The sequence below is a fragment of the Pezoporus flaviventris genome, unplaced genomic scaffold (genome assembly GCF_033815535.1).
Source record: "Pezoporus flaviventris isolate CSIRO_AGI_PZ_B2104156 unplaced genomic scaffold, CSIRO_AGI_Pfla_v1 ptg000013l, whole genome shotgun sequence".
NCBI classification, from domain to species: domain Eukaryota; kingdom Metazoa; phylum Chordata; class Aves; order Psittaciformes; family Psittacidae; genus Pezoporus; species Pezoporus flaviventris.
The window spans coordinates 20,445,284-20,472,941 of record NW_026892561.1 but is presented as its reverse complement, the minus strand read 5'-3'; the positions used below and the strand labels follow the sequence as shown (position 1 = coordinate 20,472,941).

At 39.8% G+C, this 27,658-nt stretch overlaps 1 protein-coding gene across 6 annotated transcripts; it reads right to left on the bottom strand.

Moving 5' to 3' along the window:
* Nucleotides 1-275: 275 nt before the first annotated feature.
* On the bottom strand, nucleotides 276-27,302 carry DHX9 (DExH-box helicase 9). 6 transcript variants are annotated; one of them, XM_061452069.1, is made up of 27 exons: nucleotides 27,141-27,302; nucleotides 25,318-25,458; nucleotides 24,279-24,399; nucleotides 23,903-24,015; nucleotides 23,367-23,512; nucleotides 20,184-20,230; nucleotides 19,411-19,544; nucleotides 18,702-18,791; nucleotides 18,445-18,606; nucleotides 17,076-17,153; nucleotides 16,538-16,729; nucleotides 15,900-16,041; nucleotides 15,311-15,393; nucleotides 13,962-14,118; nucleotides 13,297-13,397; nucleotides 12,269-12,482; nucleotides 11,978-12,072; nucleotides 11,753-11,826; nucleotides 10,918-11,070; nucleotides 9,162-9,322; nucleotides 7,525-7,636; nucleotides 6,726-6,887; nucleotides 6,439-6,566; nucleotides 5,115-5,344; nucleotides 2,632-2,747; nucleotides 1,633-1,833; nucleotides 276-738 (listed from the first exon to the last, which is right to left on the bottom strand). In XM_061452069.1, exons 1-27 carry the CDS (start codon nucleotides 27,249-27,251, stop codon nucleotides 468-470), a joined length of 3,735 nt encoding a protein of 1,244 aa, XP_061308053.1. In that variant the 5' UTR covers nucleotides 27,252-27,302; the 3' UTR covers nucleotides 276-467. The 6 variants fall into 6 exon arrangements, with proteins under 6 accessions (XP_061308053.1, XP_061308054.1, XP_061308056.1 ...); XM_061452070.1 differs by having other exon boundaries at nucleotides 23,906-24,015; XM_061452072.1 differs by having other exon boundaries at nucleotides 24,285-24,399.
* Nucleotides 27,303-27,658: the final 356 nt, after the last annotated feature.

Genomic DNA, 27,658 nt, shown 5'->3' with positions numbered 1-27,658 from the left:
GCAGCATGCAGTAGGCAGTGGCTGGCTGCAAAAGGCTAAGTGCTGCCTGCCATAGACAGAAAACCACTGCAGCAAGGCCAATTTGCACAGTTTATGAGATAACAAAGAAACACCCCCACTGAGCCAAAGTTCTGTAATTTGAAATTTGTTTGGTAGAGAATGGTTTTAGACACTGGAAAGGTTTCCTCAGAATACCTTTTGCCTTCTACAAACAAAACTAACATCAGAACAGCTCCAAAATCTAAATCCAAATATAAAATTCAACATATAGCATATAAGTCTTTAAAACAAATGCTTTATTGAGAACTAAATCATACAACTTGCAGTAAATTTCTTAACGGTAGGATATATTACAGAGCTATACTTGTACTAAGAAACTGAAATGGCAAACAAACTGGTAAGACCAAGAAAGGAATTCAGGAGACAAACTTCAGTCAAAGTGGAAAAACTACTCTGAGCTTCTGTAACTACCACCCACCCCTCCCCGAATCCCCATAGCCTCCTCTATAGCCACCACCTGCTCCTCGATACCCTCCTCCTCGATAGCCACCCCCACCTCCATAACCTCTCCCTGAGCTACCTTGGTATCCTCTTCCTCCTGAGCACCTGCCAGAGTAGCTGTAGCCATGGTACCCTCTACCCCTGTAGCCAGAGCCATGTGGGTAACCTCCCCAGCCTCTGAAGCCACCTCCGTTGTCGTAGCGACCCATTTTGGGGGGCCGAGGACCATCGCCATACCTGCAAAGAGAAACATTACATACTTGATGCAATCTTATGGATTCTATTTTTTTTTTTTAATTACAGGAATGACCAATTGCCAAGATGCTCAGTTAAAATGCCTCTAATATCTGTTAACAGAATACAACGATTGAATGACACTTGTGCTTTTGCACCTTATACACTTCAGTAAAGAAAAGCTAGGAATGGCCTGTCACGGCACCCAAGTAGTTTCTCCCTCTAAATCTCACACAGGTCGACATCTGGGATAGAAAGTTTTCCTCTCAATTCCACTTCTCCACCTCTCAAAAAGTCATTGGGAGCCCTGATCCTGTTTATGTGAGCACAGTGATCTTTATTTTGTTCCTCACAAAACACGGGAAGTCTACATCAAAGCTGATCTTTTTTTCCTTAGATTACTAACAGCTCACAAGTGTTTTCATTTTTCTTTGCTTCAGAAGTAAGTCATGAAAATGAGGGGCAAGGGAGGGATGCAAGCACAGACAAATATTTATCTCCAGAGACACAAAGACCAATAGGTTTGCCCAAAATAAATTTGGATTATCTTTTTTTTCTAAAAGTCATCATGTTTTGGATGAGACAATAACAGCTTTTATTCCCGAGAGCCATTTGTCCTTCCTGTGAAAACAGGCAATGATCTACCTGCTTCAGTGTCAGAACATGACACTTTTACATACATGCAGACTACTGACTTTGAAACAAAAGCCTGAAGCTCCTGTCCACACAGGAGAAAACACTCCTCATGGTTTTAGTTCTGGATTTCTGCAGCCACTGTGCAGGGTGCTGACAGTTCTGACCTGCTCTGTTCAGGCTCTTACTGTCCTTGGGGGCAGAGGTGGTGAGCACTCCTCACCCCAGAGCTCCAGCTGCACAAGTCATTGAAGTCAAGCTAACCTTGCATTGGCAGGCATGAGACCAATGCCTGCGGCTGATGGCCTGGAGATCTGGCGGATCATATTCAGCATTCGCTCATATGCTGGGTCCACCTGCCGAATCATCTCGGGATTTTTAGTCACTTCCACAACAAGAGCTTCCATTGCAGCACGCAGAGCAGTGATGCAGGCAGCCGCATTGTGGGACATCTTCAGCTTGATCCTAGAGCACGAATTAGTATATTAATGTATCAAACTTCTAGGAGACAACCTGTTGTGAAAGATGTTCTGTAGAGCGGCTTTTCATTGAGTGATGCACACGCTGAGCCAGAAATCTATATTCTCATCTTTGACATATGAATTTGTCAATGAAAGAGCATGAAATTCAGAAAGCAAAATTTTTAAGATCCCTAAAATTTGACATTGATATAACTATCCATCTGTTTACATTTTCTCTTGAAATTTAACACAAACACCACCAATATATAACCCCTAGCATCAAAACAAAGATTAAACAAAAAACAAACCTAAAAACATGAGAGTGGATATTAGTGAATTAAGCTGAAGCAATTCTTAACCTCCATTTTACTGGGGGTGGGGGAGAAGACAAAATCCAGACGGTATTTAGTCATGGCCATACAAATAACCATTTCTCTCCTCAAACTGCATTCTGGGACTTCAAAAACAACGTTTCCTCACCCTCTGTCTGAAGAGGAGGTGCAAAACATACAGTACCCTTACTCACATTCCAGTTGAAGTGGAAAAACACAGCCATTTTTATGGAAACTGCCTGATATTATGTTTTCAAATTTAACCAGACAATCTGCATGAAACAGTGCTGTCAATATAAACCCCTCCCTTCCTCACAGGAAACACATGTAATGCCTTCACAATTAGCCTATAGTGCACAGCTTGCTGTAGGGTTCCTATTCTATAGAGATTTACATCGTGTTAGCAGATGCTCGCCCTCAGTCTGTTCTTTCACAGACTTGGGTATTATGAGCACCAAGGAGGTCCATACCAGTCATCTACCAGAATGAGCTCCCCATCCGACAGGACTTTCTTGGAGGCAAAGAGAAGCAGCTGCAGCGGGCTCACCAAGGTCATTGCTTTGGCAGAGATAGCTCGTGTTCGAATCTGCAGGTGGAAGAGGAATATGACTCTTGAAAGGGAAAACAGATCTCTACACCTTCCTCTGGCCACTGAAACCAGAGAATTTTCTGTAACAAAAACAACCCCCTACACAAAAAAATCTAGGTATAATGATAGGAAATTACAAGAGCACATGTGCAAACAAAACTGAATGTGAGGCAGATGTTTATGGGGATTCAGCACTGGCTAGTGTAAAACAAAACAAAAACCCCAAAACCAACAAAAAAAAAATATCCAAAAACCACAAAACAAAAACCCACACAAAAAAGACCCACAACTAAACACCAAAACAACCTGCCATTTTAAAGTATTAGTTTTTCCATCACTGCATGTCTGAAATTATGCAGCTGATGTTTTGCAAGAGCTAAGCTATCTTACACTTTGCCAACCCAAAAATGACTAAGGCATAGCCGAGTTACCTTCCACCTTTGTCACCGCTGTGGCCGTGATGGGAAGCTCATTGCTTCTTTAGTAGGGGCCTACACATGCAAACTTGGAAGCTGCTACATGTCCATGCAGCCAACCCACTTTGTCATTTTATAGAAACAAGACCTTAAGCTTGTACCTGGAGTGAGCACTTGGAAAATATCAAGCCAACTGTCCCGAGACAGAAATAACGGCACTGAATACACAGGCTACAGCCCTTCATTTTAAAGGAGGAACTGAAGAGCAGTACTTAGGATTTCAGCTTCCCACCCTGATAGCTGCCTTTCTCCCTGCTTCCTTTCATACAGGAGCATCATGGGTAGAGTCTGTTGTACCTCTGGGAGAAGATTTGCTCCCACCTGGAAGTTACCACACATGCTCAATAGAGAGAAACTTTCAGACTTGAATTTGTGACAGAAAAATGGCCAGTGCAAGGAGCACTGAACTTGCAGGTCAGCGAGAGACTGCTAAACGCAGCAAAACCCAGACAACCCATCCTCAGAGAGAAGATGTCTTTTAGCAGGTACATAATGGGTAAGAAGAGAGCTGAATAGAAATCCTTCCTTCACCCCAGTCTCACCCAGGTCCTCTCTTAGCCACTCTTAAGCCACTGTGTTAAGTCACCCAGTTTCACATGTGTATTTTGGTTTAATAAAGCATAGCTTTTCAAGTTCAAAAGTCTTCTGTTGTTTCTAGGGGAAACTCACTTTACAGAGATAATTGTGGCAGGTCAAAGGTCTGACCCACTTGGGATCCTGACATAAAGGGTGAAGAAGAGGCAAAGCCTCACTACAGCTCTGAACTATGTAAGTAGAAATACAGAGTGTCAAGTTGAGCCCACAGCCAGTGCCCAAAGGAGTCAAAATTCCATTTATTACTGTGTGGTTTGTTTGCAATTACTAAAACAAGCTGCATGTCAGGAAAAAGGACTGAGGATATAAAAATCAGCATAAACAAACTGTGACCTAACCACTGTTGACAGGTGACAAAAAGAAACCCCTACAGCATCAGTTCTGCTGCATCTTTAAAGGCTCTCCTTACAGCAGGAGGCTTTGCTAGTTCAGTGCTTGTTCTCAAACATAGTTTTACAGCACTTCCCAGGCAGAAGAAACTCTAAAGAAGAAACAGCTGGTTTCACCAACAAGGAACAGAGCTTCAGGGCTTCCCCATCACTGTGCTGGAGTAACTGCACAGGCAGCACAAGCAGGCAGGCAGCCCAAGAACTATCTCCTGCTACATCCTAGATGAAGGCATTGCCTTCATATGCTCCTTGAAAAAAGGGTGAGCAGGAGCAGTTGCATTCATGATGGCCATCACTGAAGCATACGAGAGCACACAGGGGTTAAAGTGTACATGTACACTATGTGCCAAGTACATAAAATTAATGGCATGGAGGAAGAGGTCATGGCAACCCCAAGGAAAACATCTCAGAGTTTTTACAAGACACTTGGGAAATGGGAGTTGTCCTCAGGAGATGACAAACTGCCTACGTGCCAGAAACGGAGCACCCCACTGCCATATTACATGCTCCCATTTTGCCTCTGGATTCCTAAGCAGCAGGGGAAATACAGGCAAAATTTCTTTAGTGCCTGATTAGTATGGAAGAGATCCCAAAGCAATCTCTTAAAGAAGATAATTTAGATCTTTCTCTGTGACCTGCCTGTTTTCACATAACTCACAGGAGCTTTTTATGCAGCTCTACTTCTACATTTAGTTGACTAGAAGTTACTGGAAAGCTGAGTGACACCATGACCGCATAAGGTTCACCTTCCAAAAAAAATCCAGACAAACAACCAACCCAACAAACCAACTCCCCTAAAACCAATCTAAATACTGCATGGTGTAGGTTTTTTCTTACGGCAAGAGAGGGAGAGGCAAAAAGACAACTTGGTAGCAAGTGATCAAGAACAAATTCGAAGTCTTTACCTTTTCTCCAAAAACAAAAAAAGGCGATGGATACTTGATTTCCTGGCTGCTGAAAGGGCAGTTGACAGATGACTTGTGGATGAGTGCACTATGCCCCTCAGTGGTAAGAATTTTCCTCTTCTCCTTGTGGTAGCAGACATTGGGGTAGACCCCAAAAGCAAGCAGAGAGATTACAACATCCAGATTATTATCCGGTCCAGTGTTGTTAAACGGTTGAGTCATCAAACATTCTGTTGACAGAGAACAGAAGACTGGCTCATATCCACAGATCACGTAGGACAGTGCAGCAGAGTTGTTTAGGATCCTGGATCAATGCATTTTCTGACTGAATCAACTGGTAGATATGCATCTGTTCTCAAATGACCTCTGCACACAAAACATTTCAGTTCTAGATTCAATTTTCAACTTATTCATGGAGAGAAAAAAGCTGAAAAATACTACTAACAAAAGAGGTATTTTTTTCTCCTAAGCTTCTCAAAAACAAGGAAAGAGGGGTTTGCCCAGAATGTGCTGTACCACAGTGTGTTTACTGTCATTTGTTTTGGAGATAGATCTTTTAGGGGAGGTCAGAATGGATGTTTTCATTAGTTTATTTGTTACAAACCTCCCCAGAGTCTTTGGTGGCTTGTTTTCAGGTCATCTTGCCCAGAAATAAAGTTAAGAATAAATGCAGCAGTGATCCTAGCAGCATGGGGAGAATTAAAAAGAAAAAGGAAAAAAAAAGAAAAAAAAAAAAGGAGGGAGAGAGGAACATCTGCTGAATCCAGGCAGTCATGCCATTTCACTGAGCAAGCTCCTCAGGAACATCAGGCAAATTCAGAACCTGGTCAACCTGAAGTTCTTCCTTAGAAAATATAATAACATGCAACACTACTGCACACCCCTCCTGTGGCACAAACCCCGAGAATCATAGGGCACAGCACACTATTTAGATCACACAGACTCCTCCCTAAAGCTAATGAAAAGGAGGGAGGAAGTACAGCGTGGCACATTTTGAAGATGTAACACATGAAGGAGAAAGATCAGTGAGTTAATTCTCTAAGGTCAATTGCTTAACAGATTTTTAATCTTGCAGCCCTAACTACAGCCTCCAAAATCTCCCTATGTTGCTCCACAGCCATCACAGCTTCTCTGGTTTTAACAAATACGACAGAATGACTCAGCACTAAAACTTCATCTGAACACAGCTGTCAAAGCAGAATGGCTTTATGGCAAACCCACTATAGGCCTCTGTGCTTGCGTGCTCATCCTAGATTATATTGTTTATTTCTCATCTCATAATGAAAAACACCATCATTAAATTACTATGCCCAAGCAAAATCACCTTCAGGGAAGCCAGAACTGATAAGTATATCTTTCAGCTGGACTTTTGCTTCCCAAGTCATTCTAAGAGTAGCCATGCTGAGTCTTTTGTGTTCACAAAATCTTTTTTCTGCTTCTTCACCACCCATTCTAAAAAACAAACAGAGTGAAATTAGAAGTCTCTTCAAGAAAAGGGAAAGTGCAACAGTCTAACTGTTACAGCATCTGCTGACATATCTAGTTTGGCCACAAATCTGCTCACCCTGTTACCCATAGCTTCTCATCAAATTTCATGCCAAGATAATATACCTTGCATCATCCCAGGCTTGGAAGACGGAGAGCAAAGCAACATGATCTGAAAACCTGCTCCCAGCAAAATTCCTATGGACATAACCCAGGCGTTTGCCTTCACAGATAAAAGGTTCAGGGAAACAGGTAGCTGCAGAGATGGTACAAACAGCATCCCCCACACTGAAAGAAATGACAAAAGGATTCGGTTTGTTCACAGTATTGTTGCCAGCAGGTTCTACAAGCTGTTGATATTAGTAAAAACTTCTCCACAAGAGATCTTAGTAATTTGGCCCTTTTCTACCAGAGTTCTTCACAGAAACACTTCCCCAGAAGTTGATGTTAAAAATTAGCTCCAATTCCAGTACTTTCACAACAGCAAGAGCTCACAAGCCCTCTGTCTAATTCTTCCCTCCATACACCATCTTCTTGTGGTGAAAAGGACCCTACAGACATCACAATTACAAATAACAGATCTCTACTTCTCCCAAGCAAAACCCATGGATTCATTTTTCTTCTTATCTAGGTGTCACATTTCACATATCCCCACCTCTAGCTCACTGCTATACTTGAGTCCCACTCTTATTTCATAATTATTTAAGCCTCTACTGCTCCCTTGCAGTAGGAGGGAATTTCATTACCTTATTCCCTATACTTGAAGTAATTTATCCTTTGTTCTCATGAATATTCAGTCTCCTATTCCCAGCTGTAGCATTTATTGCTCATTTAAATGAATTGGTTTTTCTCTTGTAGAGTGCATGTCTAGAGGCTGAAGAACTCCGAGAAACAAGAATAAGACCATTGAGACTACTAAACTTACTAAAAAATACAGCCCATTATCATCATCTTGCCAAGACGAGGTTCAATGGGAAGTTTGGCTAGAATTCTTCCAAGAGGTGTCAACTCATCATTGGAATCCAGGGCATCAAGCTCTGAAACAAGATCTCTTATTATCAAAGACTGTTAGCTAAACCTTCTGTTCATCAAAAAGAGACCACCACAAACTTTCTCTTCCATGAGGCTTTGCCTTCCATTACCTAAAAATTTTTACCTGAGCTCATCCTCAAAACTATCAAATCACTGTCAATAATAAAATCTAACATGTACCTGTGGCTATTTGCTGTACAGACTAAAGGGTCTCAAGAGTATCTCTCTAGCCATTTGGCCATAAGCATTAAACACGACTTCATAAACCTCTTTGTAAGTTAGCATGACAAACAATACAAGTGTGATCTTTAACACCCTTTCAAGATACGAATGAAAAATGTGAACTTATGGTTCACATGCTTTATTTACAACTACTTTGGGAAACTTCAGCAGAACTAAGAGCTTTACATTTTAAAAGAAGTCCCAACCTTTACAGCCTTAGTGATTAAGTAGGAAAGCAAACAAATAAGGACTCCTTAGCCACTGTGAAATCATTTTCCTTGGTATCTATTGAACCAAAAGCCTGAAGAATATTTTGAAGAACAGCCAATCAGACCATCCTAAAAACATACTAGTTGTACACACACACTGAAAACAAACCCACAGGCTACCCAGGAAATAGAGGCACATGCAGAAACTGCTGTTTGACGTTAAAACTGAAAACGTTGCCTTTTCCCCAACTTTGCATTTCTTATCTGCAGTGTAAGAAAAATACTAACAATTTTTAGATCAAAAAGTCATTAAATTTGAACAGATATCCCTAGCTATGTTCTTCATTCTGGTCCTCCTCCTGTATACAAGCAACGTAGATATGTCACAGTTTTTTCCTAAAATCAATAATCATATAGATATTTCAGGTTTTAGAAATTTTAAGAGCATATTTAGTGACATTTGCCAAGAATGCTCAGAATGTTTGAGATCACAACTTTAAATTTAAAGCATCAATTTAGGGTTCCTCCCTGCTCCATTTTACTCATATTCCAGTTAGTACCTTCAAAAAACTGGGGAGCCAGCTTAGCCCCCACCTCAGTTTCTTCTAGTTTAGGACACTGGTGCTTACATATTTATAAACTGGAAATATAAGTACTTTTCAAAATACTGAGATCTTGGCTCAGAAAACTGTACAAAGTAGTAATTACACAATAAACTACTGACCTCTCTTCTTCAATACTTTTATAGAAGTTTTGTAAATGCCTTAGGCACTGGTCTGAATCTATGTCATACACAGCAGTGCCACAGCTGGAAAACAGGAAGCTGGAAGCGAGCATAAGTTACTGGTAAAACAACAAAAGTTTGAAGGCTCAAGTTTCTTAAAGGAATGACTGTCCACTTGGGAATTCAAGTATTTCTTCAGCTGCAAAAGACACAGCCACCCACACGATGCATCCAGGAAACACCTTGCTGTTTCAGACAGCATGCTGCTACACAAACAATTCAGAGATGTTAAAGCAGTTTGCAAGTGATCATTATACTCCAAATCACCTGGATTCAGCTTCATTAACAAAAAATCTTGTAGACAAACAATGATACCTCTTAGTGTGCGTTCTGCTTCAATCACTGCATCCAAAGGTGGTGGTTCTATCGCTTTGGCCAAAAACTGCCCAATTCCTCCCAGACGCAGCAATTTGATGCTCAAAGCAATTTCATGAAGTGGTGTTCGAAACATTTCGGGTGTCATATGGGTTTGAAGTCTCGAATGAGAAGAGAACAAAAAACCCCACATTTTTCTCCAAACCAGGTTTGATCACTATTCCACCAGCATAAACTACTGCCCTCCAAAGCAAATACTGCCTCCCAGCCAACCTTTCAGGTCTCATTGTGCTCCTGTAGTATCTGCCTTCTGTGCTTCTCAATTCTCATCTCAGGGTAAATTTTAAATGGAATTGTAGAGAGGATATAGCCCTCACACTGGCACTGCCTGGTGTGGTTTCCAGTATGAGCTGACCACACAGAGTCTGCATGGCTGAAGCCAATTCACAGCATAGTTGTGTCCAGCCCCACACTTGCCCCCCTAACAATCATCTCCTGCATTGCTAAGGAAGGTCTTCCGCTCCAAAGACAGACAACCTGCTTTCAGCCTACCTTATGCACAAGCAGTTCTCTACTTGCCCTTCTATCAACTCCAAACCACCCAATTTGTCCCGCACAATCCTGCTTTTATCATTAAGAGGAAGTATTTTTGCTGGATGCTTTCCAAAAGTGGTTTTCTGATAGGAGAAAGACCTCATGGAAACAGCTTTTAGCACACTATCATTCGTGGTCATTTAGATTGCTGGTTGAAACCTGAACTCCATAGGAATGACTGCAGTGAGCAACAGAAAGCTAGAAAAGGTTTCACAACACAACTTGAACACAACCAGATTCAGCTGGCACCAGATTTAGACAGTATCTCTCAAAGATTATCTGTACAAGCCCACACTCTCCTTCCTAGGCACAGTGGAGCTAGTATATTTTGGTTTGATATTCTTTGAAGAAAGGTAACCTTAAAGTCATGAAGTCACATGACTACTTTAGTAGCCCAAAATAAGTTCACTGGCAAAAATTCTTAACACTCCAACTGTGCTAGACAGCAAATATAAATAAATTTGAGCAATTTCAGGAAGTTTTCAATCAACTGATACTTTCAGAGGTTACAGAAAGCAGAACATGAAAATACAGCTACGTAACAGCTGAGAGAGGAGCACTGAAACTTTCGTACGAGAGATCAAACACTGAGTGCAACAGCTGTGTAGACTTCCACAGCCAGCAAAATGCTTTCACTGTTCCAGTAACTGAGAAACAGCTTAGCAGATAGCAGAGGTCAAAAGTCTCAGCAGCAGAGAAGATGCTAGAGCAGCATGAAGGGGCTTCCTGGCCAGAGAATGGCAATGGAGGCAAAAGTAGCATCTGCCTTCCCTCCTTTTTACCACTTTAATGAGAGAATTGCCTGTTACATGAAGATGCCAAGATCCCACAATGCCTGCAAGCAGACTAGAGCCTTATCCTCATTGCTTCAATTCCCAAGCACCATTATTTTTCTCCCAAGAAGTTCTGTAGGTTGCAGTGAAGTTCTTAATAATAATATCATGAACTATTTATCCACCTCACCCTCACCCTATGGGCAAAAGCATATAAGCATACGTAACTTTTTTTAAATACAAAAACCCGAGGTTCCAGTGTGAACTGACATCATGCACCTCCTCTCTGTGCTTTCTGAAATTATTTCCCCAGTTTGACCAGAAGCAGCAGACAACAGTTCTGGGGGAACTCTCAGGGGTTATTTTATTTCTAAAGAGCACAACTTCACCTTTCAAAGCGAGCTCTGCTGCACAAATAGAAACAAAACCCAGCACGCACACGCCCAGCTCTTCCTTTCCTCTGCTCCAAATTAGTTTTTGATGCCCAGACTGTGGCATAGTTTGTCATGTTATTATGAGCAGTGAACAGCTTCACTTTTTGTCTGTCAAGAAAAAAAAAAACAACAAAAAAAACCAATCAAACAACACAAACAACAAAGCACTTAAGATCAAATGCTCTTCAAGTCCTGCCAAATCAGTTCTTAGTTTATCCCTTGCAGCCAAACTGCTTTTAAGAAGCAAACCACCCCTGTATGACTAGCTAAGTTTTGGCTAGTTAGGGATCTACCTGGAAGCTAAAATATCACACAAAACTGCATCCCAAGCTATACACAGAATGCATTTTTTTGCAACTGTCTCAAAAGCTTAAAATTCTCATGCAATTCTTGAGATGCCTATGTGCAATGTGATCCGAGAACATGCACAGCAAGACAACATATGCAACCAACCACAAAAATCTTCCTCTTTTCTATCAGCTATACCTCGAGTGTTTGTAATACTCCTTTGGCAGATGACATATTTCAAATACGTGTGGAGACCCAGTGACACTTCACATAAATAGTGCCAACATGAATCTAGCTGACCAAAACCAGCCCACTGAAATGCCAGTGAGATTTGTAACTGTGTTGAACAGCTAAAGACAATGCAAGTTTGTCTTCAGTGAGCCAGTCCTCAAATTCAGCTTTGTGACTATGGGAACACAAGGCAGTTCTTCACATTCAGAAAATCTTTTCTGCATTCCAAAGAATAGGATTTACAAAACAAAAAGCTGCTTCATGAACTCACTTGCAGGAGTCTATAACATAGACCACATCATTGATGGTAATGCTAGTCTCAGCAATGCTGGTAGATAAAATAACCTATGAGAAACAGAAAATGCATATTGAAATATATTTGGTCTGAAAAAGTTACAGATAGACTGCAAGATAAACTACGTAAGTTATATAAAAAAAGTCAGCAACACATTCCACAAAAGCACAACACAACTCCACACAAGGAAGGCTCTCATACTTTCATTACTCCAGCAGGCACGGGATCAAACACTCGACGTTGTTCCTCCAGAGGAATCTGCGAATGCAGAGGTAAAATTCTATACTGGTTACCTCCTAAAACATGAAAACAAGAAAGTTAGTAACTACCACTATATGAATCTCATTTATTCTTTGCACAACATAATAATTTCTACCCATTCATTCTCGTAACAAATCCGGCTCCCTAAGTCACTCATCCAACTCTCATCTTTACACAGTCAATAGTTTCCTTCAGAAAACAGGAAATATAATGGAACAAAGTTGTTTGTACCAAAGCGCGGATTCATTTCCAGATGCTTCTGCATCGTATATATTAAGTTCCAGCCAGGCAAGAAAACAAGTACAGCTCCTGGGACATTCAGAGTCCTGATATAAATTAGCAGGGCCTCAATGAGTTCAAAAGAAGTTTCTTTTTCACTCAGCTGAGCCATGGCATGCTTTGTTTCTGGGCCATATTCATCACTGCAAATAAGGTTGCAATTGGTCTGAAAAAAGACAAAACAAAAACAAAACACCAAATAAAAACACCACACACAAAATAAATCATATAAATGAATTTACTCAAACTGTGGAGACTGGCTGGTCAAGCAAATAGTAAAATGAGATACATGGGTAGCTTACAGGGAAGACCATCTCAGGCACAGCTCACAGACTGATCCAATGAGCAGTTCAAGTCCTGCTTCCCCAGCTTTCTAATGTAAGAACTTAATTATAATTTCATTGCACTAAGATATAACTCCATACAAATTTGCAGCAGGAAGCTATCAAATTCATTTAACTTCTGTTCAGATGAACTGGGATAAACTAAGAAGCTTCTTGAAAAAAACTGGTCATTTTTTAAAAAATTCAAATATCTGACCTAAACAGTAGTTTCAGACCTACAAATTAAAAGCTGTATCATGAAAGTGAGTTTCTTGTCAATGTCTTTGAGCACTAACAGCATCAACTGCAAAAGAAGGGAAAGAATCTAAATTTTCACCCTTGAAAAGGTATCGTGAAGCTCGTATTTCTGTATCTATTTCTTCTTCTAAGATTACCAATCTTTTCACTTTTAAAAACATTTAATTTCTATCTTTAGAGATGGAGGTTGACAAAACACAAGAATTTTAGCTTCAACAAAAGAAGTTTACAAGGTCAATGAAAAAATTAAATTCTATTTCTGAAGCTAACAACAATCTTTGATATTGAAAATATAAAAGCTGCTAAAAAAATAAGTTCAACAATGCCCAATGATTTACACTTGAGCTAGAGTCCTAACTGGCACTTGCATCACTTTTCATATTAAGAAGTCAAACATACATCATCATCTTCAGGACTTTCTTCATCCTTCTCTTTCTTCTTCTTTTCCTTTGGTGGAGGAATGAACTGAGTCATTTGAATGCAATCTTCTAGAAAATAATCTGCAAGGACAGTCAAGAATTGGTTATCAAGACTGACCAGAAGCCTGTGTAAGGGAAAAATTCTTTTTATCACCTCCTGAACTCCCCCTGATGTAATAATGATGTTTCAGAGTACGAAGCTAAGACTGGAGAAAACTCCTTGGTTGTCAGCTAAGGTATAAGAATTATTCCCACACTATTCCTACAATTACTCCTCTATTCAATATACTTCCACATATTTTTTTCTGGTTTGTTTATAAATACTGGCTGATTTAAAGCCATTTTCATTATTCCTAATATCAAAGACAGCTGATCTGAAACTTTACTATTATCATCTCATTCTCCAATGGAAAATACCCTGAGCGGTAGTGCTTTGGGGGTGGTAGTATTTTTTGTTTGCTTTGTGTTTTTAAATGGTGCTATGAAATGGTTCACTGTTACTGACTTCTTTGCCCAGGGTAAGCCACATCTGTAAAACATGACAACCCACAAGAAATGCGTATCTTGCTTTCATCACAGTCCTGAAGCATGTGACTAATAAAATAAAAACGAAGGCAGTTCCTGAAAGTACAACCAATGATTTACCTTGGACAGGAAAGGTTCTACCAAAGACCTCAATGATTGGACAGTTGAAGAAGTATTCACAAAACATACTAGTGTCAATGGTGGCAGACATAAGGATAACCCTGATTTCAGGATATGCCTGAATTACATCTCTCAGCACCACCAGAAGAAAGTCAGTCTGCATATAAACAGAATAAAAGCATCATTAATTTCCTACCCATGAAAATCAGTATCTTCCCAAGAGACCAGAAGGAATTACAAAGACATATACATTTACTGAACAGGAGCCTTGCTGGATATGAGAAGTAACAAGTGTCACAGAAGTGTTCCATAACCAGAAACAGTTGTCAGAGCTTTATTGTGAAAATGCTGCAATTCCTGGGATAAGTGAATTTTAGGATTTCCAGTGCAAAGGAGGGTTATTCTTCTTGCAGAATGAAAGAAACTAAAGAAAAGCATTCAAAAATAGTTTGCTTCCTTCCTAACAATATACTACAACCTAAGGTCTTTTTAAACTTCATTTATATCTAAAGTAGCCATAGTTCATAAAATAAATAGGAATGATCCAGTGCAGCTATATGCAAAGTTTTATAGCTCTGTTTAAACATGGTGTTTATGCAGCTTTACCATGCAGTTAGGCAGGCCCTTACTTCAACAGATAAAATTCCAGTCTCATTCAAGATTTCAAAATTTGTATTTTATATCATTAATACAAACTTAGTAGATGAAGAGATGCATCAGAAAAATCTGCATTGCAATTTTATCCAAGTGAGTCCCCAGATTCTGTCAAAACAAACTTAAACATCATGTCAGAACTTAACTGTTTCTTGCATTGTTGGTGTGGGCAAAGTTGATAACTATACAGAAGAACTAAGGGGACAGAAAATGTTTCCCATTTCTTAAATTACATACAATCCCTCCCCTAATTCTACTGTCATTTTTCTTCATGTCAAAACCAAATTTAAATGTGTCAAGATCAAGACTGCAGCTTCTGTAAATACCCCTGCTGTTCTGTTACAGCAATACAACACTGTCAGTATAAAAAGCACTCTAAAAAAAAAAGTGACATTCAGCTCCCACATTTGCACAAGGCATGTTTGTACTGTGGTGGTCTATTTTCCATAGAGGACCAGGACAGAGAAGATGATTCTAACAGGAAAAAAGACATGGGGCAGCAAGGAAGCACAAGTCCTTGCTCTTCTAACCAGGTAAGAAGCAATTAAGAGTTTCTAAAAATCTTACTGAAGATGGGAAACTCACATATATAGCATGTAGTAACATAGAGTTTCCTTTTACACTAGGACAGATACATAAGCTAAACAGAACAGAAGCATAGTGAGAAATAGGACTGTAATCACCAGCTAACTCACATTAATGTCTCTCTCATGGATCTCATCAACAATAACATGACTAATGCCACGGATCCCAGCCTCCACCTTTCTCAGAAGAACACCTTAAACAGACATAGGAGGTAAATGTTCATGTAAGTAAAAGGGCAATCTTCCCCCTTGCTGTTTCATCAAGAGCAGTTGCACTGGTTTAAAAATCAAGAAGTGTGCAAGCTGCCCAGTACTTTTTACAACCCCATCTCTAATTGCTATCATTTGTACAAGTGATGGTGGGAGTATGAAGTATTACTACCAGAAAGACTCTTTCTTCTTTCCCACCCAATACTGCTTCCCTTTCTATCTTTTAAGGACAAACAATATACAGCAATTTTATCTCTTCAAGAAATTATTCCCATATGGTATTAGACCTGTTTTATCACACCTCTGAACAACAACCTTAATCTTTGGACAACAGCATGTCAGCAGACTTCTATCAGAAACCCACAGCTGTTCAATCTTTTAAACCAAGTTTCCAAAAATTTTAATCTAATCATATTTCTGCTTTTGCTGCTACTCAAAGAATTCAGACCCCTAAGTAATAAACCCCAAACATAAACAAAACAACACAGACCTACGGTGCAGAAGAGCACACTGGCATGTGGCCGAGGAAGCACAGATTCAAATCGCACGCTGTATCCACAGCTTTGCCCAGGTTGTTCTCCTCTCTCATATGACACACGCTCTGCGACAGAAACCGCACTAATCCTCCGAGGCTGAGGGATGAAAAGGTTTTCCCCAACTTAATGATGAGGATTTGCAAATTTAACGGAACACCATTGAAAACAAGAAATTATAAATGCTACATGTGTCCTGCCCTAAGATTTCTTTACAGAGTAGTTATTAAACAGTAATAACTATAACAACAGGCTTTTTTCTTCTGAAGTGGTTAGTGCTGCACATAAAATTACAGAAGGATATAAGGATACATAGGAACTACCAAGTGGCATTTGCCAAATTGCTTCCCCGTGGTCTGCCAAAAAGTTTTCACCTGGGCAAGGTACAAGCCAGGTTATCCCAACTGTAAATACATGAAAGAACCACACTCCAAATGAAAAATAAACATGACACTGTGGTTTCTCCTACATGTAGGAATAAGGAGATGCTTCTATGAACAACGTCCTGCAATGATCATCACATTTCAACACATCTTAACAGGTGATTCCTAGTATCTGAAAACTTAAGTGGCTGCATTTGTAATGTATTCCTCACCTGTGTCACTACTATGTTGCACTCTGCAGCTCTGTTGGTTCTGATGTATTCATCCAGGATGTACTGTGGCACTTGTGTGGTTTTGCCACAACCAGTGGCACCACGAATTACAACAACAGAATTGTGATGGACCGCATCTAGAATTTCACTTTCAAAATTCTTTACAGGTAAGTCCTCTCTCTCTTGTTGGATCTGGGAAAAAAAAAAAAATCCAGCACATTTCCAAAAATCTAAAAAAAACCCCCAAAACCCCCAAATTCCCTATTCTGCTCCACATCCATACTTTGGCTCACTCTCCTACACAGGTTTCACTTAAACAAAGCAAAAATTTTGTAAGAATAAATTACAGTTTGCATCTTTTATTTACACAGCGCAACAGATCTCCATATCCACCCAAGCGTAACATCCAGCACTTCTGAAAACTTGGTGCCTATTACAACTGAAAACCAGTCTTTCACACTTTGTACACACTACATTCAAACTCTTCTAAAAAATAAAGACTAGTGCAAACATGCCATGTTACAGAATGCACACTTACCCTTTGTAATTCTGGATCCTGCTCCAAACGGTACAGGAAATCACTTTTCAAATCCATGCTTATTTGCTCTGGAGTGAGCTGTCAAGACAAGACATTGTTTGGAGACTTCCTGACCCCACTGCCTACCTATATAAGAACTTCAATATAAAATCAGCCACAGCAACATAATGACTCCAAACACAAGCAAAGGATCATTTCCTACATAACTCTCTGAAGTCAGTTTGGCCTATGAGCCGTTTTATTTCATTCATTCCAGTGTGTTAAAATTAACACATCCTCAAACAAGTGGCCATCCTCAAACAAGTTTCTCAGAAAAGACCCAAAATTCTCAAAAAGTATGATTGCTTAAATTTAAAAACTTTAACCACTTGAGAAAAACACTTCAACAGTAAGCTAATGAAAGACTTAGCTGATCATTAAGATAGGGGGTTTTAATGAAAGGAGTAAATAACGTAAGCACACAATCACCCACAGAATAGTAGCTAAAAAGTAAGCAGAGAAGGAAATACATTAGCCAACTCTTGTATTTCAACTAAGAAAGAATTCTGAAGAAATTTGAATTTGTTACCAAAACGCTAATTGACTTTACTGAAAATAAGTTAGCTGCACCATGCCTAGCACATAGAAATCCTAATGAGATTTGAAGCTTGCTCAATTTGCAATGCCTGTAAACATATTATGCTTTAAACACCACCATCCAAATATATATCAGTTATATATTTTTTAAATCTATATATAATGATCAATGTTAAACTCATGTAATTTATGGAAAAAAACCTGCAGTCAAAAGAAGTATTACATTATTACTTTGGTTCTATGCACTCTCCTTCCCTGCTTTAGAAAAGCCAAGTTCCTGCCCTGGGCATCTTTTGTGACCAGGTTGTAACAGCAGCCAAATTAAACTTCTGAACTGGGTGACTTAGTGAACACCAGCTTGCAGCAGTTTCTCCCCCCAGAAAAGAAAGTCCTAGGATGGAAATATGGGGAAAAGAGGCTACCAAATTATAAATACGCCCAAAAACCTTACCTTGTAATTTCAGTTAGACCTTTGTATGGGCTGTACAGTAGCAGGCAAAAAGTGAAACAAAGCAAAGAACTGGGACATCCAAGATGCTACTGCTCATAAAATCTTTAAATTTGGAGTGTCAGTGATTTAAATTTAAATGACACAATTTAAAAATCATTAAATAAATACAAAGCTCTCCTGCTAAGGAAAAGACTTTCTTCCTCAAGTTCAAGAAATTTTATCAGTGTAGTGTTTTATCCTTCGGAATAGCTTACAACACTTTAAACCCTGAGTGGAGAACATAATTTTGAAGTTCCAGAATTATGAAGAAAAATAACAAATCAATTTTTTAAGCTATCTTACATTTGCCAGAGGACCCTCATCAATATTGCAGCTGGTCCAAGGGTTCCAGTTGGAATGAGGTGGTGACCATGGAACGACTCCCACATGACTCTGTCTTTGCGATGGTTCAAAATGGGCTAACTTTCCAACATTTAACAGAACAGGATTACTGGGATCTTCAGGCTATAAATCCAAAAGCAAATTTGGCAAAGAAAGATAAATGTATCAAATGAGCAGGCCTGATATTAAATACTCGAGTGTCTGAACCGCATACTCACCAAAGGCACAATCTCCAGGGACAGTTCCTGTACAGTCTTTTGCAGCTGATTTTCTAAGTCAGGAGACAGTGACACCTCATAGGGTTCCACCTATTAAATGTTTAAAAGCTACATGTTGATATACACAAAAAGACAGACAACAGAATCCAGAACTGCAAGATGCCAAGGAGCATACTGTACCACCAAAGTTACTTGTGAAACAAGGCCAAAGAGCGCCATCTTCTGTGTTCAGAATTCACATTCTCCAAGCTTTTTGCCAACCGTTCATCCAACAAGAATCCACAGAATATTTCTAAATAGCTTAGCTTAATTTCAGAGAAAATTATTCCTAAACTTGTAACCAAATACCAAAAAATGCTAATGTGCCAGAGAATGAAACCAAATAGCCAAGAATTGTACATATCATAAACAGAAATCTTTAAGCTTCTAGAAAATTTATACTGAAAAAAATGCATTTATTGTAAATCGTATTTAATTTAATATGCTAGAAAACTAGTTTACTGCTCCATTCAATACACACGAAGTTATATTTTTGATCCAAATCAGAATCAGTTTTGAGCCAGAACAGGAACAGCTGCTGGTCTAAAGAATCAAAATTATTATTAACTTGTAAGCTGTTAATATAAATATTGAGAGCAAACTCTAACTCACCTTGCTTGTGTGTTATTAAAATGAAAGCAGCAATTTCCAAACCTTCTACCAAACTCACCGATTCTCCCTTTTTCTTTGTCTGCCCAGAATAAGGTTCTATGACACCAAGATGGTAGAGCTGTCTAACCAAGGAAAGGGCACAGGACTGTGCTGCCAGCTTTTTGTTTGATCCATGCTCACGACTGAAAATCCCTGCAGCACAGAAAGTTCAGAGCTATAATAACTGATATGTCAAACAGCTTCCACAGAAGATACTACTCTGAAATGGGCTGACTGCACCCAGAGGACAGGTCTCATGGAGAGTTTCAAATCTTGATAAATCCAGAGTTCCCTCATAAAATCCCACCAGGTCCCTTTATCAGCTGGCTCACACTAGCTGTGTAATGTCACTGACTTCCTGGGGAACTCCTGTGAAGTTTTGTTTCTGCATTCAATGTCTAAGGAGCTATGATTATCCTGTACCATCCAGCAACATCATACAAGTTTCACAGCAAGCTCTACATAAACGGGTATGGTATGGATGCCCATTGCCTTGGGAACATACTAGACATCGCATTTCTCAGATATGTAAAGTACAAATAATTAGGACAAACAAAGCCTACCATATCTCACAAGCAGTTCGTTGTGCTGAGAAGAAAAAAGATTAGTGGAAGCATGTAATGGACAAGCAGTAGAATGCAACAAGCACAAAGGAAAAAGATATGATGTCAGGAAACAAACCTTTGGAAGTGGCTCCAAAACGTAACTATAAAAGTCTGTACCCACGAGTATGACCTATTCCTCTGTACCAACATCAATCTCTTGTTAAGATAGAAACAAAAAGAAACTTACTTCTGCCCAACTGCTTCACATAAATGTTCATTTCTGCAACAAAGCTCCTGTAAACAAAAGAACACAACAGTACAATTGCCAATAGCTGACACTGACACTCCAAAAATGTCCACTCTTTCCAACTTTTCTAGGCAAGTATCTGTGTCCTCAGTCAGAAACTCTGAACTTATCAATGACCAAGATAAAACATTACAGCTTTTAGTCTCTTTAACCCATACTTAGTAGATAACAGACTTGCCATAGAACCAGCAGATGTGTTAAGAACAGTCCTGTAAATGCTGCCATTTGGCATTGAAATTTTAAGCTGCATTATTAGGAAATACGCTCCGAGCTGTCTAAGTTTAAGGTAACAATTATAAAGAAGACAGCATGTTAATGTAGCATTAACATGCATCCCACTGCACCATTAACTGTATCCCAAATTATACTAACGTAACCCACTAGAGTAGGATGGTTTTATTAACTCAGTGCAACAGTTAATACAGCTACCCTGGGTTTTGCTACAGATTTCGCCAGCTCAAAGCACAGACAAAACCAGATCATTTAGTCAAAGACCGCTGAACATATCTGCACGGAAGGAGAAAGAATACTTGAATTTTCAAGAAGCCCTTATTGCCATACTCTGGGAACAGTGCACAGTCAAAACTAACTGCGCAGTAAATGTCATCGTTTGCGTAGCAGGGATCTAACCAATTCATTTAAAGGTCAAGTGGTATATTAATTTAGGCTTTAAAGAAATTAGAAAGCCATATGTCAGAGGATGATGGAAAACAAGATCCATGTTTTTAAGAATCACAAACCTAAGCCTGTATTTGCACAGATTAAGAATTAAAGACAAATTCTTATAAGCCAGGATTTAAACTGGGCAACGTGATTCAAGATGTATGGGCTTTATCAGATTGAGATCCTCTTTGAAAACTATGCCTTAGTACTTCCACAGCTGCAGGTAGAACCTTATATCTGTGCCTTTCATTTCTTGCTGTAAACAAACAAATAAAAGGTTAAGTGTGGGATTTAAATTTCAAGTTAGAACTCCTTCCTGTACTATGAGTGAACTGACCTTCAGGCACAGTGGCTTCATGGGTCGAAGGCCACTGGCTTTCAGGGACACAACAGCCAACTAAGGCACCGATGACAGTATGTTTCTCAGCCAGGCCTATAGTCAGCATTCAATCTCATTCTCCTCCACCTAAGGGGAGAACAGCAACACCAGAAATCAGTTTGCAGCAGAATCCCATTTGATTCTTTAGTACAGCCTCAGGAGCCCATGTGTGAACACGCACAGATCTGTGGTGTTGCCTGCTGCTACCATCAGCAGTGGGAACACAAGGAGGCAAAGGCATCCCATGCTACTGATGGAATCCCAAGAGAGAAAAGCCACAACCCATCCATTAACATTTAGCTCATACTCTGTGTATTAGGAGAGCCATGTTTATATTTACAATTTACACCCTCCTGTTTTAATTAAAATAAAGTTTCTAAATCCAAATTTTCCAGCTATTACTAAGTTCTTATACCATGTGACTATGATTAACAACAAAAATACATTTCTCCTTTAAAAACTTCTGAGAGCAAGGCTGACATTTCTGTTTTAAAGACCATTACTTACAAAATAATTAAATAAATCAGACTGGTAAGATGCATGGCAACTGGTATTTCTTAAGAAAACAAACCAAAACTGTATTACTGTCCTCAAAATCACAAAAGAATCTGAAACTACTTCTCTCCTATTATATAACCAGAAGTATCAAATCCAATCATTTGCCCTCCCTTAATGAACACTAGAGGGCACTACGATTGTTTCATGCCTACCCAGTCCATTGCAGCATAGTCACTTCCCCCTTCTGCCATTCCATCCAGGGCAATTCACTCAAGTTTTCCTGGATGTAGTAAATAAGAAACCCTTAAATGCTTTCTGAAAGAACAGTAAGCAGGCTGAGAAACATACTGTCATTGATGGCCACTTTATTCTGCTCAAGTTTATATACTTTTAAATATGTTTAATGCTTTTACCTGCAGAAGGCATAACAAAATGAGCTGCATGAATATGTGCTCAAGAACTACACCTGCAACAAGTTTTTTAAAATTCCTAGTTCTGTACAAACTAATTTTTTTATGTCACTCACTTAATGGAAAGAAATGTCCTTGCTTCAAAACATAAATGAAGTGACTTGAAGATAGGCTTTCAATGAGAATTTAGAACTTTCTGACTCCAACAGATATATTTTAGATATTCTAAATGCTTGTAAGACTTAACAACAAAAGAATACCAGAAGCCCTGCAAGTGGGACTCTCATGGAAGACTGCAATAATAAAATCTACTTATCTTTCTAAAAATAACTCTTCTGATAGAATACAAGTTCATATAATGCAAAAAACCCAAACCACAACCTCAAATGCAACAGTAAGAACCCAGCAGCAGCATGCTATTGTTTCTGACCACAAAATATAACCGTATTTCACAAGGAATAATACAATATCCTGACGTTTTGATGAATTGTAAGGACTATTCCAAACAGGGGTAAAAAAAAATAAAATAAACCCCATCAATTCTTTATGCACGATCTGTTACATGTTATTTTCATCTGGGAGAGACACATGAAAATTTTCTGATGGAACGGGCAGAAAGTCAAAAAAGTAATACCCATTTGGTTTCAACTGAAGTTTAAGACCCTCAAAACTCCTTTAGGAACATTCTGCCAAACTTATTTTTCCAGTAGAAGATTCCACTGCCAAAGTTTATTATAAATACAATATATTTATATATAATATATATATATAAATAAAATGTCCTTAAGAGACATTTCTACATTAGCAAATGTAAGCATATTTAAGATTTACTCAAAGCATACAAACACAACAACAGTCATACAAACAATTACTGCAAGCAACTCAGAACTCCTTCCATTCAAACTGACACCGCAACAGTTACCCAGAGCACAGTAATCATTTTTAAAAGCTGCTCATTCATGAAAAACATAAGACAAAAAATTTCTTCAGCCACTCAGAACTCAGTACAAAGGGTCATCACTCCCATTTCAAAATTTAAGGATTCTGTTGGATGATTTTGCAAAAACAGAGTTTTCTCAAATGGCACTGTGGAGCACTACAAGTGTGATTAGCCACTGTCACTGAAAATACTTCTAACCCTTCATAAGCAGAAGGTGACCAAAACTACCAAACCTGTTGTGATCAGGCCCCATTTCAGTGTATTTATATTCTTCCTGAATCTTCTCCTTTTGGAAAAACTGATTCAGGCGTGCCTTGGCATTGTCCAAGGTCCAGCTTCCATGAAGATCAGCATTTAAGTCCACTTCTGATTCTGAGGTCTAATTTTGGAAAAAAGTATCATTTACTAGTTTCTTATAGATTTCAGTTTTAAACAGACTTACAATAAGTCTTTAAATAAAGATGTCTAGATGCTATAAAATATTTAATACATTGCAGAAAATGCTAAAAGGTCCTCAGTATTTCCTTATTTTCACAACCAAATATCTATACAAACAACTGGATATTCACAGTACCCAAACTGATTTGTTTCTAGCTTAAACAAGTTACTTTTGTTAAAAGTCAGCAAATAAATCTGCAGCTTAAGTTAAAAACAACAGCAAAATGTATAAAATGAAACAGTAACCTTGATTATAAATGCTAATAACATGTTAAAGGGAGTGAAAGATACCTATTAAGGAACGAAAGGAGAACTCCACAGAATGACTTACTACCTGTGCTTCTTGCTCGTCTTTCTTTGAATAATAATCTTGCAAATTTGCACCTCGATCCCACTGAGCTCCACGACTGTCACAGTTTCCAGGTGCTCCAGCTGGGCCATTGCCTACCACATGGGAAAAAAATAAAATAACTGCCCCAATGCATATTCTTAGCAATGGACAGGTATTGCCCAGCAATCTCAACAGGACATGACCAGTCCCTCAGACCTCATGTAGTCATTCACACCTCCGCCTCAAAACTCATTGTAGTTTCTAACTATCTAACTTCTAACCATCTTCTGACTGCAGAATTATGCTGTGAGGGAAAATCCCACACAAATCTATATGCATCTATTACATGCACATACATGCAACTTAGTTTTCACACACTTACCTATTTCAGCCTCTATAATCAAATGTGGAGGAAGAGGGCCACCCAAAGAAGAACTGGAACCAGTAACATCTCTATTTATTTCATATCCTCCATCAGGGATATCACCCACTGCTGGCTAGGAAAGATAATTAAGTAAAATCTCAGCATATTTGTACAGAATAAGTTTTTTTACTATTTAGGTAGAAAACTGTTCAGGCAGTTTAAAGAGCTCCTGCAACATTATACGATAGTTACCCCCAGCAGTAACCCCCCCCAGTAACACCCTTTTAAAAAACGAAAGGAACAAATTGGTCAATATTTGGCTTTTTGTGGATGTTCTATAAAAGGATTTCCAACCAAAAAGTAGCCCTTACTTGTTCAACAACCACAAACACTGCTTCCACTGATCAAACTATGCTATCTTACAAAGATATATCTTTAACGAGGCACTAGAAAAAGACTTCCCTCCCAATGTATAACATGTGGCTTCATGCTTTATCTACTACTCTCCAAAACTGCTGTAAAGAGTTACTCTCCTCTTCCTCAGCTTTTATGTGAGAGTCACTGCTGATACTCACATGGCTCATGAAGCATTATAAAAAGCAGTGATCTTGCTACACATGAGCAGCTAAGGCATAAAGCATTAACGATTTAAAAAATGTCTAGTTTGAGATGTCTGTGATATTTTTTTGTTGTTGTTATGTTATTTCTTTAAAGTGCCCAGTATGCTATACCATAACATGCACTTAAAACAATTCTCAGTGTCAGGTCTGAATATTTAGCATTTCCAAAGTCAGGCTGTACCTTACAGGTACTCCGAATTCTTTCCAGCCTCATCAATCGCACAGACCAACACACAGCTGTTTTTACCAGATCACCCTACAAGTTTCACTGAAGGTATTCCAGCTTTCCAGCACCACAAGCAGAAGTCCTGCACATTCAGTCTTCTTCACTACACGTGGGTGCCAGACTGAACTCCAGGGCTGAAATGCAGCTGGAGGCACAGCACTGCAATTAAAGGTTTTTCTTTCTTAAGGAGTACACAGCAGCTTACTCCAAAAGATGGAATTTCCTCTTTCTTCATTTCATTCACCCGAACTAAGTAATTGACAAAGTCTCGAGCAGCGTTGGTCTGCGCATCTTTCTTGTTCGTGGAGTTGCCCATGCCAACATAGTTAAAGCCTTCTACTCGAACCTGTAAATAAAAACATGATCTGTGGCATGTACAAGTGAAGGAGTCTTGAAAGTAACACCGACTGAAACATCAAATCTCAGTTGTTAATAAGAACAGGAGAAACATTTATAACCATTGTCACATATCGTCATACATATATAGGTATTTCAGTAGGTTTTGAATGTATACTTTATACCTATTAAAGAAAACACCCACAGTCTGTTCTTAGAAAGCATAAGTATTGCCCAAAACTTTGATACAGAAAACAAATCAGTGTAGGAAGGGATCCTGGCAACACACAGCAGCAAACTATGCCCAGGTTCACTTTCCTCAACCTTAATACCAAACCAACAGATGAGGACAGGAGTGAGCTTGTGCGCCCTCTACTGTAGCTCCACATTATTACAGCTAGCAAGATATAATCTATTTCATAGAGACAAACTTTAGTGCAGCAATTTTGTATCAGGCTAGCTTACATGACAGGCTGCTACAAACTCTGATGAAAGGATGCTTATTCAAAATTCAGCCCAACCAGATATTTTCCACCTGCTTTTCTGCAACCGCTCCTCATCTTAAAGTTATTGTCCTTCTTTTACATTTGCAGTCAACAACTTTGTTTCATTTCAGCTTCACTGTACAGCACTTGCACATTTCTGATTTCTACTCTTTCATTCTGCTGATGAGGTGAACAGCTTTTCACTACAGTTAGGTGTTCTTAAAAAAAAAAAGTAAGCAGACTTGCATATAACATTCCAGCTAGCTCGAACTAGAGTTTTGCACACCACAGGTACCAGACTGCATTATGTCCTTTGGTGCTGAATGACACTGAGCCATTTTCTCACCAAACAACACACTCTGCTAGTATTTTGCTTAACAGGTTCCAAACAGTGAGCTTCAATTTTCAGCAGCCTACCACAACAGAACAACCAAATAGTAACAGTACTGGATTCACAGCCATCTCGCCAGCCTGTGACAATCAGCAAAAGAAAACATTCATCCTTTTCATCTGTTAAGTTTCTATGGATGCCCACAGGACATCAACACACAAAAACCAGAACATAACTGTCCACACACACCCATTTCATCTGAGTAATGCTCAATCTTAGTTATAGTACCTTTAAAACTGGTTTAATATCTCTGTGTTTCTCAGCTTCGTCACTGGTGAGAAAAATGAACAGGGAAGAAAGGGTATAATGACAAAATCAAGGTGCTTAGTGCAAATCTACGACGTTGTTCACCAACTAACCCATTCTGTACATGGCCTCACACACCTGCTCCTTCTCAGAGGCAACCCAAATTCAAAGCTCTCTACTGGCACATCCACACTATCCGGAGCCATAAACAGAATAATGTTACAGCAGCGCACAGACTAGCAGCCAACCCAACAGGAATTTTCTTAGTACATTTCAATGCAAGTTCGACAGAGCACCAAAGCCTTTCACGACGGTGATGCACAGTATCCCTTGCCTATAACTTCAAACTGCACACAAACGCAGGGTAAGCGCACACGACAAGCTTCAGAAAACAGATTATTTTACTGCGAGAGATACGTACGAGACTGCTTCACTCGCACAAAACCACCGAGCGCATTGTACACCACGCACAAGAACCCTGCACACCTCGGCGGCAAACCGGCCAGGCCTCCGCGGCCTGCCCTCCCCAGCGCTGCCTACACCGCGGCCCCCCACAGACGCTGCCCGCACCTCGCAAAGGAAGGTCTGCCGGCTGCGGCCGCCGCTGGCGCGGATCTCGTAGGCCGGCGTTACTCTCCTCTTTCCGCACCAAGCGTAGAGGTAATTCTTCACATCCCCCATGGCTCCAGGCGGCGAGGGAAGAGGACAACAAGCCGCCCACTACTCCCAACACCGACCCTAGCGGCTGACGGCACCGCCCTCTGGCTCCTCACGGCGGACGCCGCGCATGCGCGGCTACGGCGGCCGCGGCGGTTCATAGTAGGGCCAGGAAATGGTGGCGGTGGGTGCACCGCGGCGAAGGGTTCCTGCAGCGGCGGCACCTTCCGGGGAGGTAGCAGCGTGTCATAGCGGCGGCTCGCTCGGCTTATTCAGTGCTACAGTATGGCTTCAGCCACAGAACGTGTTCCCTGGGTTGACAGACCACAGAGCGGAGCAAAGTGATTGGGGCCTGCTATGAAAATTCACCCCTTATCTAGACGCCATTTGCTGTGCCCTCAACTGAGATAGTCCCTGTTAGCATAGGAGCA